We start from the raw sequence: 17,578 nt of genomic DNA on the forward strand, positions 1-17,578 counted from the left end.
GTTTGAAGGTGCCTAGGCTTGCCTTGAGTGTGTCGTTGCCCTTGTGGACGTGGCACTGGGAACTATGGCTTCCTCTTTGTCCTGACCCTGACAGCAAACATGCTCCTCACTACTTAAGACCAGGCTGGGCTAAATAACCAGGTTAAAGGACAGCTTGGGACAGGTAATGAATCGCAGTCTGCAGAGAAGAAACAAAAGATTCTTTCTCCTCTGGCTTCCTACCTGTCAGGCTTACTGACCTCATCCTTTCTGCTAATAGAAGACATGTGTTGCTTCTTGATTTCTGTGGCAAAAGTGACCTGAAGGGAAGAGAGGTTTTGGGTCACAGCTTGAGGGTGCAATAGCACCCTGGCAACAGGAAACTGGACCGGTTGATGATACTGCATCCCGTCAGGAAGAAAAGAGAGAGAAATGAGAAACACTGGCACTTCTCTTGCCTTATCCTTTTTGTTCAGTCTAGAATCCCAGCCCACGGGACGGTGCTGCCCACATTTCAGAGTGAATCTTCAGGTAAAACATGCCCAGAGGTGTGTCTCACAGGTGATTCTAGATCCTGCCAAAGTGACAATATTAACCATCCCAGCTGCAAAGGAGTTTCAAGTTAGAGCTAAAGTGTGTTGTTTGACAGCCACCACCACTTTCCAACTGAAGGTTAGCTGGAAAAGTTAGGAGGCGACCAAATGTCTGTTCTAACCTGCCTATTTTTTCTTTATCCCCTCCACGTTTTCCACCATTAAATTGTCTTTACTCGTAAATGAATTGTTTATTTCATCCAACCCGCTGAGTACTGTACCACCCCGAAAGGTCATTGTTTGATTGTGCGACACATCCCAGTTGCTTAGTATGTAGTAACCACTCAGTAAATACTCACTGGGTGGCTTTATGTACAGGCAGGCCTTAGGCCTTGTGAGTCTTTGGTCCTAAGCTGCCTACCTGGTAAACTCATTTTGTTTTTCTGACAGTACAAACAGGCCATCCAGGAGCTTGTGCGCTGTGTGGCACTAACCAGGATTTGCTACGGCGACTCGCATTGCAAACTGGCAGAGGCATATGTTAATCTGTCTCAAGGCTACCTCCAGATGAAAGGTGAGCTTCTCAGGCCGGGAGGATGAGCTCATCAGCTGACGGGTTTCTGCGCTCCCTCTCCCCGAACTGATTCACACCCTAGGGATCAGGTTTTCAAGGCTCTCCTTTCTAAGTCCTAGGAAGAGTCAAAATGGTATATATTATATAGTTGTCAACAGGAAGAAAGGAAGATTGTGATGTGGGTGTGGATGCTCTTTGTAGAGTTCTTACAGGACAATCTGCTGGACCAAAAGGTGGCAGGAAAGAAGCCAAGACACAGAATGGAGGCTTAGAGTGGATCCATTAAGAGAGAGAGAGAGTCATGCTTGAGTGCAAGTAGCTAAAAAAATGAAAGGCTAACCCAAGCTGGCTCTAGCTAGTAGAACTTAAAAATCCAAGGTGAAATTTGCTTTAGACAGCCATAGCTGGTGTTCCAACTGTGTGGCCAGGATTCCGCCTTTCTCTTTTCATATTACTTGGGTCTGTTTGTATTGGCATTAGCTCCATTCTTATCCAGGCTTCGCCCATAAGACCACCAGCAACTTGAGGTTTCCTTGCTAAGAATGACCAAGAGAAAAAAAGAATGTCCCACCTACCAGATCATGCCAGGATTTTCTAGGCACTGCATTTAGACCATATTGGAGTATGTACGGAAGTGAAGGCATAGGTCAATAGGTGAGACCTGGCTTTTGGTTCTCCTGTGTACTGGGGAAGATACTGGTGTTGGCCACCGTAGGATGTGCAGGTGGTGATGGATGCAGGAAGGTACAGAAAGCTGGTACTCATGAGGTGCTGTTTCCCACTTGCTGACTCACAAGCTGTGCCACAGCACCCCTCTACACTCAGATAATCAGCTGAAGAGCAATGCTAGCATGTTGGTGTCACAAAACTCCCAGGGTCCAGTGAGTGCTATTACAACCAGAATGCACCAAAAGACCAGACCATTCCTACCTGTTAGTCAAAGGCCATCAGAGCCGGAGGCAGTGGTGGTAGGGGAAGAGGAAATCCGAGATCATTTAGATTCATATTTTCTAGATTCAGAGAAAGTGAATCTGAGTTGAAACTACTTGCAACAAAATCACATTGCTAGTACATTGCTGATCTGAGGCTCTGACCTAGGGATCACAGGTCAGTACCAGTGTCCTGCCATCCGGGGTTTCAAATCCTGCCTTCCTTCTGTAGCCTACCGTCTTCTTCGTGGATCTTCCTCTCTCAAGTTAAAATCACAGCAGTATTCACTATTCAGAAGGCCTCACTGAGGGCCAGACATCATGCTAATTGCCATACAAAACCTATTCAGACTTCAGGTCTACCTGTGGGGGAGAGTACTCTTACTACTACTTTTCACAGTCAAGGTAGCTGAGGCCAGTTTCTTAGTGAGTAATGGAGCAGAGGATTCATGCTGGGCACTCTCACTTCAGAGCCCATGCTCTTGAAACTGAAGCTGTGCTGTCTCCCGTAGATTAAGTTCAAGTTCAAAGGGAAGGGGTTGCAACTGGAAACCTAGTTCATCACTGTCGGTGGGTCCTACAGACAATTAACACTAATAAATCCTTGACACCCTGGTTAAGGCTGTGCCTTTAAAATATAAGACACACAGAATTCTGAAAGAGTTCCTACACAAAGAACAGAGGCTTGCTTCTCTCCATTAGAAAGTATATTGTTTCTGTTTCATAGACACAGGAATGGAACTAACCTCATATTGTGATAGCCATTGAAGGGAACTGAGATATGATTAAATATAATTCAGAACATAGGGCTGGAGATGTGTGAATATGAGTGGAAGAGGGTGTCATCGTGGGGGCGGAGGGTGGGAGTGTGTGAGGAGGGTACAAAATATAGACTTCCTAGCTGGTGTTCCTCAGTGTCACCCCTCCCACAGATTAATCAACCCCTAGAAGAACGCTGGAACACAGAGAGAAAAGCATCCCCAGTAATAACAATTATTAACTCTGTCTCCTGTTAGTCTACTGCTGTACAGGAAGAAGAGATTACACCACAGTAGTCCATTACCCCCTCAGGGCTGAGTTGACATGAGCATTTATAGAGACTGTATTTGTGTTGCGCTGAAAGAACACTAACATTATGATTCTAAATAGGTGCGCAGAAGATTCAGAATTTTTAGTATTTCATTTAGATTGCTGTCACTCAGCCAGGATTACAATTCCTCAGTATCTTAATTCCTACCCAGAATGCTGTAGTCTGTGCATTCCATTTGTGTTTTGATAATTATTTGTATTTTACACCGGATGCTGGTGATGTTTTGGAGCTGTTCAGTTCCAACTCGTTCTGCTTATTTTATTTTTAAAAAGGCGGTTTGGGGAAATGTTTTTCATCTTGACTACTTGATATAAAACATTTTTTTAGTTGTTGTAGCCAGGGTACTGTTTCCTTCTTCCAAGATCTATGTCTGTGTGCTCCTGGACGACATGTGGTGCCCTTGCCAGGCTTCCCAGCCGTGCAGACTCCTGTTCCTGCCCAGCTGCAATTAAAGAGAAACTCACACTTCTTTTTCTCTCTCCATAGGTTTGTCACTACAAGCAAAGCAACATGCAGAAAAAGCCAAGGAAATCTTGGCCAATGCCATTGAGAGTCCCTATCACAACAATGCGGATGTCTTCAGGTGTTCCATAGAGCTTTTCTATACCCTGGGGAGAGCCCTCCTTGCCCTTCAAAAGTATCCTTTTGCCTCTAATCTTCACGAACAGAAAGCACTGGTGCTGCAATTCATATAGCTAATTCTCAGAGCCAAGCAGAGAGTTGCTAGGTGATTCAGGGGTAATAGGAATTATTACATGAGAAAAGAAAGTCCAGGATATAGGGTCGCGGAATCTAGAAATAGACAGGGCTTTTCCTGAACATATTTCAGATTTAAAGAAGCCTCGGAGAACTTGATAAAAGCAGAGAAACTTGCCAAGGAGATGCTGCAATGTGGAAAAATCATAAAGGAAGAGTGGATAGAAATCCAAGCTCGGCTCAAGTTGTCATTTGCACAGTAAGTCTCTGGAGGCTCTTTGACTGTGACCTTGGCTTCTCCCAAGGTCATTGCACAGCAACCAAGAGCAACACTGTCATATCAGAGCAGCCCAATCAAACACCAGTGACACTTGTCCCTTGATGTGGACTACACTCACATCCCCAACCCCCACCCCACCATATGGCCACAGAGGTTCTCACATCATTCCCCTGACTTACTTTTTGCCTGCTGTGCCCAGCTCCACTGCTCCTTCATCCTTCTCCCTCCCTTCTCTTCCCCTTCCACAGCATCGTTGCCATTCATCCCAGGGAGCTTCCCTGATATAGCAGGGGAGTTGTTCTGAGGTTCTGCCCCTGGGATGGGACTCCTGGTTCACAGGATAGCAGCATTCTACATGTCCACTCAGCACTGACCCATTGCTATGCACAGTGCTCTGCCTCTTGCAGGACGAATGGCAGTCTTATCTTATTTGTGGCCCCAACAGTATTTGGCACTGTGGCTCTTTCTAAATTGCTGTCCTGAGGTATGTAACATGCTACCCAGTTACCGTTAAGTTTCATTTGCTTTCCTTATTGAATTAAGGAAATTCATACATACAATCTGCATACTTGTGAAACATTTAGAAGTCTCCTTCAACACACAGCCTGTTAGGTTCTATCTTACTTTTCTTTTGGAGTTCTCTGTCCTTTTCATACTAATAATTGAGATTTTCCTTATATGTTATAAGTGTGGATTATGTTTTATATATTTTCTTATACCTATCACCCTTCATTTTGTCTATGGTATTCTTCATAACATAGAAATTCATTTTACCAGAGTCAAATTCATTCATTTTTTTTCTTATGATTTATACTGTGGGATTTTGTTTAGAAAATATTTCCCACTCATATTTCGAAGTGTCTCCATAATTTCTCTACCTCTTATGTTTTAAGACTTAAAAAAAAAAAAAGTATGTATATGTGTTTTGCACATGAGTGCAGTGCCTGAGGAGGCCAGAAGGGGGTGTCAGATTCATGGTCCTAGAGTTAAGGTGGTTGCGATCTATCTGATGTGGGTGCTGGGAATGAAGCTGGGGTCCTCTGCAGGAGCAGTAACCGCCACTAAGCTGTGAAGCACTTCTCCAGCATGGAGTTTTCACTCAGTGCACTTAGTATTTCACATCTTAGTTTAGAAACTTCATTTTGCTCCAGAGCTTATTCACATGAGGGGTTTTGGTCTGTGCATGTATGTGATTTTCTGAGCTCTTCCAGCATTGACTGATTTTCCGGCTGTGGCATCATGGGTGGAAACACATCTGCCCAAGTGCCTGTGAGACTGATGTGTTTTCTTTTGTGAGCTGCGCCACCCTCAGCCTTTATGAATGTTCCCAATGGCACAGAAGAAAGTGTGCTCTTCATTCTGTGTGTTTGATGACCTAATGAGTCTCAATAATACAGATTATATTCAGTTTACTAACTTCAGATATTCAGATGTACATCTTAATTTGGGGGCGGGGGTCCAAAACAGCTTCAGCTTCGAGTGTCCTAGAACTCACTCTGTAAACCATGCTGTCCTCGAACTCAGAGATCCACCTGCCTCTGCCTCCCAGAGTAGTGGGAATAAAGGTGTGCACCATCACGTCAGACACATCTTAAGTTTTTGTCAAGTTGGTAGATTAGTATTTAAATGAACGCATTTAGACCCCCAGGTATAATCTCTGTCTGTCTACATTGTGTGGTTTGCCATTGTGATGTATGTCCTGAGGTTGTTTTGCTGAAGGGGGGAAGAGTCAGCCACAACATTTTCCCTTAATCTTCCATTCTTGTAATCATGGTATTTCTCTCTCTCTCTCTCTCTCTCTCTCTCTCTCTCTCTCCTGTCCTAGTTTTGTTTGTGTTGTTGTGATGAAGTCCCCTGACTAAAAGCAACAAGGAGGCTTACTTGGCCTACAATTCATTTCAGGTTACAATCCATTCGTGTGGAAGTCAAGGCAGAAACTCAAAACATCACCACCACAGTCAAACACAGAGAGATGGCGATGTACCAGATGCCCAGAACGCTCTGAAAAGTGTTCAGCTTCATCAGGCCTCATGGAAATGGGATCCTAAAAAGTACAATGATGTCACAGTCCCACTAAAAGACCTAAACCTTTTGAAAAGATTGTTAGTGCCAAGTGTTGGCAAGGATGTGGTACTCAAAGATGCCCTCTCCCACATAGCCGCTTGGACCAGTTTGATAGAACTCTTTAGAAGACCATTTGGCATCATCTCCTAAATCTGAACAGTTTCACATTTGTTGACCCAACAGTACCACTGTAATATACACTCAGCATAAATCTTTGCATGTTTATTCACCAAAACATACATCCAAGTATGCTCCTAGTCCCCTTGCCCAAATCTCAGAAATCTGTGGTCTGTTCACATAAAAAGGCAATCAATTATCAAGCTTCTTGTTAGATAACATCATGTCTGACTCTCAAAAACACAGTATTCGGTAAAAGAAACCAGACCCCAAATATTCAAACTGTCTGGTCCCATTCACAGGACTGGAGAGGGACAACCATTTGTTGGTTAGCTGGAGGGCTAACCCACACAGAATCTCTTCCTGCTAGGAGGGGGTGCTTTCCTCTTCCTCTGTACAGGAGGCATACATATCCGAGGCCCAAGATCTAATAGCAGTTGCATCTGTTGAAACCTGACCAATGTGTCAGTTCTTAATGTTGAGCCCTGTTGCTACAAAACACTCAAGTAGCCTCTGCCAGAATCTGGCACCATCTTAAGAGTGCTTGCCAAATCGCAATACCAAACCTTGACAGCAGGTGGCGAGCTTTGCCCACATGTATGTCTGATAACCTCAAGAATTTAAAGTTCCAGTTAAAACTCTGTGGAGATAGCTTTGGGTATAAAAGAGTTGTTTTCAATGTTGCCACATCCTTCTGTTCTGATTCTCCTCTCTGACATTTCCATAGAACTGGAAGGCTTAAAATGTGTGGTTTTCATTTAATCTCTTTGCTTTGTGTTCTCATGGAAATATGAATATTTTGTCTAAGCGGACTTGCTTTAGAAAGAAAAAAGGCTTTGGCTTTGGACTTGTCTGTAGTTAAACTTGAACTGTGTGGTGTTTTCTTTCATGAGTCTTGGGAATGGAAGGCCAGGGGAAGGTCTCAGGCAGCTTTTGGATTTCTGCCCCTCTTAAAAGGACATCTCTTATGTCCTCTCCTCCTGCTTCTCCTTTTATGGTGCCTACTAGACGGGCCCGACACAGATAGTTAGGGCTGCAAAGTGACTCATGCTCAGGCTTCCACCGTTCAGGAGGCCTGGAGTGTCTTCCCTCCATGCCCACCCCCTCCTCTGTCACAGTACTACCGAATTCAGTTAATGACTTACCAACTTGTCAAACTGTTCCTGAGCTGTTTCCATTGCAAAGTCACCAGCAAAAATTGGAAAACTTTCTGTCAGTGCTCAGCATTGTGTTCTGTTCTGGAAACTTGCACATAGATCCCAGAGGTGGTTAGTTATCTTTATATACACAGGTGCACATACATGCATGCACACACACACACACACACACACGTGCACGCATGGGGGGGGGGAGAAAGAGAGTACTGGTCCGGATGTTTTAAATAACAAGGCGCTGGTGATGATATACGGACGGTCTGTTGTTGCTCCAGAGCATGTGCTCTTGTCCCTGACTTTCTTTGTGACCATATGATATCATGTTTGGAGTTTTCTCCAGCTTGCCTCATGAGTACCCCGCCTCACCCTGCTGTGCCCCAGAATGAGCAAACACTTTTTTACCCCCGAGCATACAGAGGACCACCTGCCAAGTGTTTGTATGCAGTGTGGCATGATGGGATGAAAGCTGTGGACTGTGAGTCAGTGCCCTGGCTTTAAGTCAGGGTTCATTCAGACCACCCCACAGGGAGAGTGTGGACAAACCCCCTGCTTCCTACTTCACTCTCCTCCCAAGCCAGTATACAAAGTACAGGCCCTCAGAGCACATGCTGTGAGGACTAAATGGGCACTAGATTAAAGCATCTAAGCACATGGTAGTCCTTCAAAAACGGGAAGAACAGGAAAAAAGAGGAGAGAACAGAGGAAGAAGGAAGATAAAAGACAGGGGAGTAAAAGCCACATTAGCTGCCAATTACTGATCACCTTCTGTTCCAGGCTCATGAATACATTGTTCATGTCGCCCTCAGTCCTTACTACAAGGTGGATACTCTTATATTCCCATTTGCAAAGACAGAGAAGCAGCATGGGGAAATAAGTAGCCAGACAGAGCCTGCTCTCTCTCTTCTCTCGGTCTCTCTCTCTCTTTCTCTTTGAAACAGGGCCTCACTATGTAGCTCTGGCTGTCCTGGAACTTACTACATAGACCAGTCTGGCCAGGAACTCACAGAGATCCACCTCCCACCTCCACCTCAATGGAGCAATCCCAATCTCAGTCATCAGGATATTCAACAGTCCAGGTAACCAGCAACAGCAAGCAGCAAGCCGCAGCTTTCCTCCTCTGACTGTCTCCTCCCTCTTGAAGCCTCCTCTCTCTCTCTCTCTCTCTCTCTCTCCTCCCTCCCTTTCTCTCTCTCTCTCTCTCCCTCTCTCAGAGCATCCCTCACAGTGTTCTTGATGCGTTCTCCTTTTCTTCTCAGTGCTCTGGTATTTATACCCTCTCCAAGCCCTAAGAATTAAACTATCTGCGGCTGGCAAATACCATGTCCCTCTTCCAGCCAAGCCGCATGAGGCAGTTATCAGCTGTGGACAAACTAAAGGCAGCCCCATATCCCACACTTAGAATTAAAACCAAAACGTATCACAACAGATCTCCACTACACTGAAGTGGGTGTGTTTTCCATTTGCCTTTTCTTTTATGTGAATGCTGCCCTCTGCCGGAGTGTCAGAAGGCTCTGTGTGTTGGTCAGCATGATAGCCCCATTCCTCCTGTGTTAAGTGGCAAGACCTTGTAAGAGCAGGCACCATTGACTTTGCAGGGTGACAAAATGCTTCTTCCTGTTACACACTGTCCAACAGAGTGTTGTCCTTGTTTCTTTAATAAATTATTTAAAGCACATGTGACCAAGCCCACAAAATAGGAAAAAAAAATCGTATAAATGGAAACCTGTAAGGCATTTTCCCCATGCAGTTTTCTTCTCTTCATTATAGGCAATTATCATATTAAGCTGAACATTTTTTTCATTCCTTTACTGTGTATGTGTGTAGCCAAATACACGTGCGCGCGCGCGTGCGTGCATACACACACACACACACACACACACACACACACACACACACACCTTTTTCTATTCTACACTCTGCATTTAATTTCATTCTGTAGCTTGCTTTTTTCCCCTGGTAGCATGCCCCATATATTTTTGAGATGTATCCCCGTCAGTTGTTCTAATCTCTTTATTTTGGGTGATTTTCCTTTGCTTTTTGCTTGACTTAGACCTGTGCTTGTGAGAATAGACATGTGACTTGTTTCCAGTTTCTCTACTGTGAGCACAATTTACATGATCATCATGTGTGCCATCACGCCTGGATTAGCCACTTCTTTCTACGGGGCTGTTTGCATTTCAAATAATTCTGCAGACTTTCTTCATGTCTCTGGCACCATCTTTTGCTAATGTCAGGCATTCTTCGTGCATACTCTGCAGTTGGGCCTTTCCACCCTCTTTGTGCTGTCCTGGAGCCCACGAGCTATACTTGGTTTTATTATTACTATTTGTGTGAGAGGCCGGGAGTCAAATCCAGGGCCTTGTGAATGCTGGACAAGTGCTATCACTGAGCAGCATCCCGAGTGCTAGAGTTTTGGTTTTTACTGTGACCAGTTCACCTGCCTTTTCTAGTCTAACTTTTGTCTCATAGAAGAAGCACCTCCCTCCCCAAAGGTGCAAGGTTACTGTCCCTGTGTTTTCTCTCACAGATCAAAATCGTGCTCTGTAAATTTAGGTTTATGATTCATGTGGCTTTTTTGTGTGCATAGTTTCAGGGCTTTTGTTTCACATAGTTTTAAATGATGTTCTCTCATCTTTTCTTACTTTTGATGATGAATATGTGTCATTCTCACAATAACGCTTCGATTTTTTAGTTCCGTTGGATTTGTAAAATCTTCTGGCTCACTTACACACTACTTTCAATCACTTTGGACTGATCTCTTCAATCCTGCTGTCTTTCTGCTTATGATGAGAAGGGATCTGGAGCTGAGCCCATTTCTCCACAAGGACAGCCTGAGGCTGTTGCCTGTGGCAGGCATGTGGGTAACAGGGAGAGGGAATACAGGATCTGATTGTTGGTGGTAGGCTTCCGGGGTGTACCCCATGCTCCCCACAATCTGAATGGACAGGTCCAGATGAGGAAATCTCAGAACTCTATATATTTGCTCCAACCACGTATGTACTTTCTGCTCCTGGTGCAGAGCCTGCGCTGATGCTCCCCCCTCAGCCTTTTCATAACTCTTTCTATAACGTTTCCTCTGAGGGGCACATATCAGAAGGGCAGTTTTCTAAAACCAGGTAATGCGCTGATGCAGGTCACAGCAGGTTGTTTGTTGGGGCACCGTTGCAAACCTGTCTCGGGAAGGAAGGTGTGTGAGCTCAGTTAACATAGACATACTTTTTCATCGTCTCACGTATTTTCTCACTCAAAAACTTTGCTTTTGGCTTTCTTGGAAAGGATTTGCCCAGATGCACTCATCTTGACACCCGTGTTTCTCTGTTCTGTGACTTTTACAGGAGTCTTGGAAGCAGAGGATATCTGCTTTCTGTACTAGATAGACTCAGTCATTTCTGATCATAATAAACAAAAATGTTAATGATTTCTTTCTCCTTTGCTTAGATATCATTGGCCTCGCCTAGGTTCTTTAGGCAAATTGGATAGAAGCAAATCTAAAGTCACTTAGGAAGTGTGTGATATTTTTCAGGATTTTAAAGAGAAATCAAAGACATAAATATTTTAGGGTTTATGGGTTATATGATCATTGTGACAATTATTCAAATTTACCATTGTTGTTCCAAAGCTATGATATGCAAATAAATCTTTTTTTGCAAAGTGAGCAGACTTGATCCTCCCACCAGAGTTTACTGGCTCTCATTTTTTTTTTTTTAAATACCAGCCTGTCTACCAAGAATCTAATTATTTGACTAAACAATTTTATTAAAACTGCATTTAGACCCTGTTCCGATTACCAGGGGTCTCTGTGGGTTTTCTCTGCAAAAGTAAGATATGGTATGGAAGGTAGTGATCGAACACACATTTCAAGCTCACCAGTAGTGCAAAGGTCAGGCTAGGTTGGGTTGCCTGTTAATCTCCCCTCCTCTCAAATCAGAATTGCTCTAACCTCTGACCTTGCTTGACACAAGCATGTTTCTATCCTTGACCTCTTCCTGTGTTTAGGTTTATTTCCAATTCTAGATGATACCCACGCTCACAAGCCATTCACTCCAGATTTTTAAATTTTACTATCTAGTGTATGTGCACACGTACACAGAAGCCAGTGCCCTCCCAGGGCAGAAGAGGATGTCAGATCCTCTGGAACTCGACTGTGAACCACTTCATGTGGGTGTTGGGAACTGAACTCTATTCCTCTGAAAGAGCAGCAAGTGATCTTCACCACCGAGCCACCCCACCCTGTTTATCTGTCTGTGGCCATTGAAACCACAGAGCTGAAAATGTCCTGCAGTTAATTCCTTTGTAGAGCAAACATAGTAAAAACTACTTAGTGGCTGAGTGAGAATGTGTGGCCTGATTTGTGGTCTCTGTTTACCCTAGCCATGGGAGCTGAAGCATCTTTTTTTTTTTTTTTTTCATCTTTTGTACTAAAGCTTTGGACCTAAAATTATTCTATGAGAGAAACATATCTAATAGTCTTAATACTTTGAAGACTGATATTGTAAATGTCAGTCACTCTTCTTGATAAATAATTTATAGGGACTTTCTTTTTTTTTTAATATGAGAAGTTATTGTCCTAAGAAACTAAGACTTTTCCCTTGTCACCTTTATTTCTAATGGTAAGCTAGCATTTTTTTTTTTTTATAGAGAGAGCTAACATATAGAAGAAACTTGGGGAAATTTAGAAAATTATAAATAAGAACAGTGAGCCACTCACCGTTCAGTTGCTCAGAGAGAATGGTCACTAACACATTTGTGACTTTTCTTGTGATACCTCTCTGTGCATTTGTGCTTATATAGATTAGCTATAAAAGTTTCACATGCAGTATGAAATAGCTTTAAAGCCTGTTTACTAAAGAACATAAAATGTGTGTGTGGAGGGGGTTAATAGATAAACTCAGCATTAACTTTAATAGCTCTTTGCCATTCTACAGTATAGATACTCTTATTGTAATCTCTGTGGACAATTCCTTGATGCTGAGTTTGAAGTGCTCAGTACTTTTCTGTCAGTATCATCATCATTATCATCATCATCATCATCATCATCATCATCATCATCATCATTATTATTGTTATAGCACAACTAAGGTAAACATTCTTGTGTGTGTCTCACTGTCATGCCTGAGTTTCTCTTCAAGATAAATTTCTGTGCTATCTGCAGGGTTAGTGTGTATGTCCATCCATTTTTATGCATAATCTTGGTACTGGGGAGTTTTTATTCAATTATAATCTCCCCAAAGTTAATAAGACTATCCCACTTCATCACCAATACTGGAATTATCTCCCTCTGTGTGTGTGTGTGCATGTACATGTGTGTGTATGTGCTAGAGGAGGATGTTGGGTGTGCTGCTCTATCCCTCTCTGCCTTACTCCCTTGACACAGGGTCTCCAGTAATCTCCTGTTTCTGCCTCATAGCTCTAGGGTTATGGGTGCGCACGGCTGTATTTGGCTTTTTACTTGGATGCTGGAATCCAAACTCAAGCCCTCATGCTTGCACAGCAAGTGTTCTTACCCACTGAGCCATGTCTCCACCCAGACAATTGTTTTTTCTGGGTGTTTGAGATAAGACCTCTGCAGAGTCCTGCCTGCCCTGGAACTCACCATGTAGAGCAGGATGGCCTCAAACTCAGAGATCCTCTTACTTCTACCTCCCTAGTGCTGGGATTAAAGGAATGCACCACCGTGTCTGGTACCATATTGGACAATTTCTAAATAGATCAGTTATCAGAATCTTAGCATCTTTTATGATTGTCAGCACTAAAACTTTAAACTAAAACACCTGTGTAACTCTCACTTAGTGCCAAGAGACTCTACTAGGTACTTTCATGAGTATGAACTGATTTGATATTTTTAATGACCCAATGAAGCAGGTACTATTACTACTCTTAGTTTGTAGGTGAGGAAGCTGTTTCCAGGTGATTGAAAGTCATCAGTCTAGTACACAGAAAGCCAGTACCTAAGCCTTTCTGGCATTAAGCTTCTGAATCCATCCTCCTCACCATCATGCCCTCCTTCCTTTCAGAGAAAAAGCTTAGCTTGCAATGAAACAAGCCTGGGCACCAGGGTGAGAGAGACTAGACGCTCAATTTCAACTCATTGAAAAATAAAAAATGCTACACGACTGGGTTTTGTAGGTACCATGAGCGTTGTCAGCTTTAAGTAAAAGAGGTCACTGTCGATCAGAGCAATGAACTGCAGCAATCAGTTGCCTGATCTTGGTTTTTGTCTTTTTTTTTTTTTTTTTTTCTTTAGATTGTATCAAGGTCAGAAAAGATCAAAAGAAGCTTTGCACTACTATCAAAAGGCTCTGGAGTACACTGAGATTGTCAAAGACGAGAAAAGTCTCGAGTGTGTGCCCGTTCTGAGGGAACTGGCGGGCGTGGAGCAAGCCCTGGGACTCCACGATGCTGCCATCAATCACTTCTCACAGGTAAGGCGGGCGCAGTGTCCCGGCCACCACAGCAGTGCTGGACCCACAGCTTCTCAGAAGCACGGCCACCGTGGCAGCTCTGAAAACGCTGGCCTTGTCATTTGCTGAAGATAACTAAAACACTTGGTCAGCGTAGAGGTTCAGAGAAGATTTTCTTATTAGAAAGCTAAGCAGATGAGTGCTGGGCCCCAGTCCCTGCTGCTAACTGCAAGCAGCCTAAAACTCTCTATTTTTCACATTACATATAGAACTCAAGTACTGTTCCCAAGTGAGGTTGGGGTTTTTTTGGTTTGCTTTTTTTTTTTTTTTTAATCTTTATGAGATTATTTAGAATTTGTGCTATGAAACTGATCAGTACTTCTTTTGAAAAAAGTATACTTTTTAAAAAAATTATGTGTGCAGATACCTCTCTGTGTGTATGCACTCGTGTATGTGGGCGCCCTCAGAAGCGAGAGGTATCAGATTCCCTGGAGCTAAAGTTATGAGCAGTTGTGAGCCACCTGACATGGGTGCTGGGACCAAACTCAGGTCCTCTGCAAGAGCAATATGCTCGTGTAACTGCCAAGCCATCTTCAGCCCATCTTCAGCCCATCTTCAGCCCTAGGACTAGCTAGGCCTTTTATTTACACTCTTAATTCTTTGTCTGAAGACTTTTTAATATTATTTTTAAAGATTTATTTATTTATTATGTATACCATGTTCTGCCTTTTTGCCAGAAGAGGGCACCAGATCTCACTGTAGATGGTTTGGAGCCACCATGTGGTTGCCGAGAACTGAACTCAGGAACCTCTGGAAGAACGGCCAGTGTTCTTAACCTCTGAGCCATCTCTCCAGCCCTGCCTGGAGACTTTTAAAGGTGTACTGTTAGTCGTTCTACTTCATCATTATGAGATTCCTCATCATGTGTGTCATTCAAACTCCCCAAAGAAAGGAGAATATGCACAATTGCTACAAAGAGAATGTGTAGCAAAGAAGAGAGAGAGAAAAAAAAAGAGAGGGAGGAAAGGAGAGGGAAAGAGACTTTGAAGAAACTGGTTTACATGCTTTGGGCACTAGCAAGCCTGATATCCCCAGGATAGTCCAGAAGGGCTGGAAATATGGACAGGATTTCTCTGCTACTTTCTTCTTAGAAATTACAGCATGTTTGCTCTTCAGGTCAACTGATTGTCTGAGGATCATTCATATGATTGACAGTAATCTCCTTTGCTTAAAGCTGACAATGATAACTGTATCTATGAGATACAATCTTGCAACATCTAGGCTGGTGTTTGACTAAACAACTGGACAGCAGAGCCACACTGACGTTAACCATCACTGGGAGCCAGACAACTTTGTATCATACCATCGCTCAAAGCACCTTTTTACGTTTTCCCAGCAATTTAAAATATATACTACCCCATTCCTGTTATTTCATGAGATAATAATGACATGGTACTAAGAATACATCATAACTGTGTCTTTTAAACTTTGTCTGACAATGTATCCTCCCACTCCCAGTGTGTTGGAGTACCTCAATCTCTCCCTTTATCTAGATCATCTGTTTTAATCATTAATACTACTGTGTAACATATTGTTTCCAGTTTATAGATAAGGAAGACAAGAAAGAGTGATGTGCCCAGAAATACATACCTCCAAAAAGGCATCGCTCAGATTCAATACCTGATATTGAAGTAGACTGGGGAGGTTGTGTGAGGCATGGAAGGGAAGAAAGCACTTCGGAGGCTACTGAAATAGCAAAAGAAGATCATGAGGTGGTTGTGAAGTAGGATGAAGAAACTGGGATGGAGAAAAGTATGTGATTTGAGACAAGTGTGGGAGGTGACATAGATAGGACACAGAAACTATATATGGTGGGACAGGAGGAAAATTGAAGTCGATTCTCGGATTTCCAGGAGTACAGACCGCTGCTGCGATGCTTCTGCTATTTCCTGTGGAGGGCCAGGGTTAGCGGGTGAGGCGGGTGAGGTTGGATAATGAGTCTGTGATGTCTGTGAGGCAGAAAAGTGCAAGTGACAGCCAGGCAAGTTGGAGATTTCGGGGCAGGAGTTATAGGACAGACCCACCTGGGCTTGGCGGTTGTCTTGGGAGAGGATGGCTCACTTAGTACCAGCTTCTAAAAGTACTGGAAGGTGAGGAAGACTAGCCCAAAAGACCTTAATAAAAGGGGAGACAAAAGATCGGCCACTCAAGTATGATGTCATGCCCAGGGCCATAAGGGTGATGACAACAGTAGATGAACGTCATTCTGATAAGATCTTGAAAACCGTACCTGTAAGGAGCGTCAGCTTCCTCCTGACAGCAGTTGGAAGTTTTCATGCAGGGAGACTGACATCAAATTATCAGTCTGAAAGGATATAAGCAGGGGAATGGCTTGTAGGGGACCACAGCAGTCTAGGCCTGAATTCAGGAGGCCTGTGAAAATGGACAGATGTGGACAGACTTGAAAGATGGGAGCAGTAGGGCTGAATGACAAGGCCGGGTGGCAGTCTCTGCAGGTAAGCAAAAGAGATAGAGTTGAGTTTTATAAGGTTTCTGGCTAGTTCACTGTGGTGGTGTGGCATCGCTTATTGACTGTAGGAACTCTGGCTGGTATGTGATTCTCTGTGTCAGTATCAATAATTCTTGATATTCTTTTGTAAAAATTATATGCTTTAGTCAGCTTCCAGAAGTGAATCTGCTGAAAGGAAGAATGTGAATATTTCCTAATCTTGATTCATATTGACATCCTGCCAAAGATTTATTTTTATTTATTGTTTGTTGTTTCGATTTATTTGGTCATTAGAGTGGCATTATTAGAACACGTTATTAGAACCCAGTCCCACAGCTTGCAGCAGGGCTCACTTCTAGTTCTGTGGCTCTGATTCTATGTAAAGATAGGCACCCACCAGCAGATACATACAGAACAGTCTAACTGCTGTAACAGTCCTCCCTGCCCTTCTGTTTCATCCTCCTCTCCATGAACCTCTGGCAACCACTAAGCACTATAGTTTTGCCTCTTCCGGAATGCCACATAGTCGGAATCATAATAGTTTGTGTTCAGACTGGCTTCTTCACGTTTCAACACACGTTTATGCTTCCTCTTTGCGTTTTCATGACTTCACGCTTTTCATTTTAGCATTGAATCTTTTATTTACCCATTCACCTACGAAAGAGCATCTGGATTAATCTGTCTTTCCCATTTCTGTACAACACTGCTCTACAGAGGTCCTGAAGGTTGCTGTAAGGGTATACGTTTCCCACACTCTTGGGTATATGCTAGATCATAGCGTTTTGTAAGACACCGCCACAATGCCTTCAGAGAGCAGCCACATGGGTTTATGTTCCTGCCGGACATGGTGACAATCTTTGTTTCCTGCATCCTCTCAGAACTCAGACACAGAAAGCAGAAACACGGGGGGAGGGGCCATATTCCCACTTAATGCACTCTTCGTATTACATGAGAAGATAGTTACTAGCTTTATGGGGACAGAGACCAGATTTCTTTAAATACCATGCCACCTGTAACCATATACACGTAACTTTACGCACAGATGAGCATGCAACACCCTAAAATTAAGTTAAAATGCAGACTGTTCTGTTACTTTATAGTTTCTCTTGGACTTTTCAAAGTCTCCAATAATGAATCAAAATGTTGTTTGGAGATGTCATTGCCCTGTGTATAGCCACTTTAGTAGGTACTACTGGCGATATGATATGATATGATATGATATGATATGATATGATATGATATGATATGATAT

The 17,578-nt window shown here is 43.2% G+C and overlaps 1 protein-coding gene across 7 annotated transcripts in view; it reads left to right on the forward strand.

The window, feature by feature from the left end:
* Ttc23 (tetratricopeptide repeat domain 23) overlaps window positions 1–17,578 on the forward strand; it is a 93,530-nt gene that overhangs the window by 26,737 nt on the left and 49,215 nt on the right. For all 7 annotated transcript variants that reach the window (XM_055623667.1, XM_055623663.1, XM_055623665.1 and 4 more), the window contains 4 exons: window positions 963–1,086; window positions 3,592–3,742; window positions 3,935–4,060; window positions 13,661–13,838. In XM_055623667.1, the coding sequence (XP_055479642.1) occupies window positions 963–1,086; window positions 3,592–3,742; window positions 3,935–4,060; window positions 13,661–13,838 (579 nt within the window). The remainder of the gene's footprint in view (window positions 1–962; window positions 1,087–3,591; window positions 3,743–3,934; window positions 4,061–13,660; window positions 13,839–17,578) is intronic.

Source organism: Psammomys obesus, unplaced genomic scaffold, assembly GCF_907164565.1.
Source record: "Psammomys obesus unplaced genomic scaffold, mPsaObe1.curated_primary_1811, whole genome shotgun sequence".
Lineage (NCBI taxonomy): Eukaryota > Metazoa > Chordata > Mammalia > Rodentia > Muridae > Psammomys > Psammomys obesus.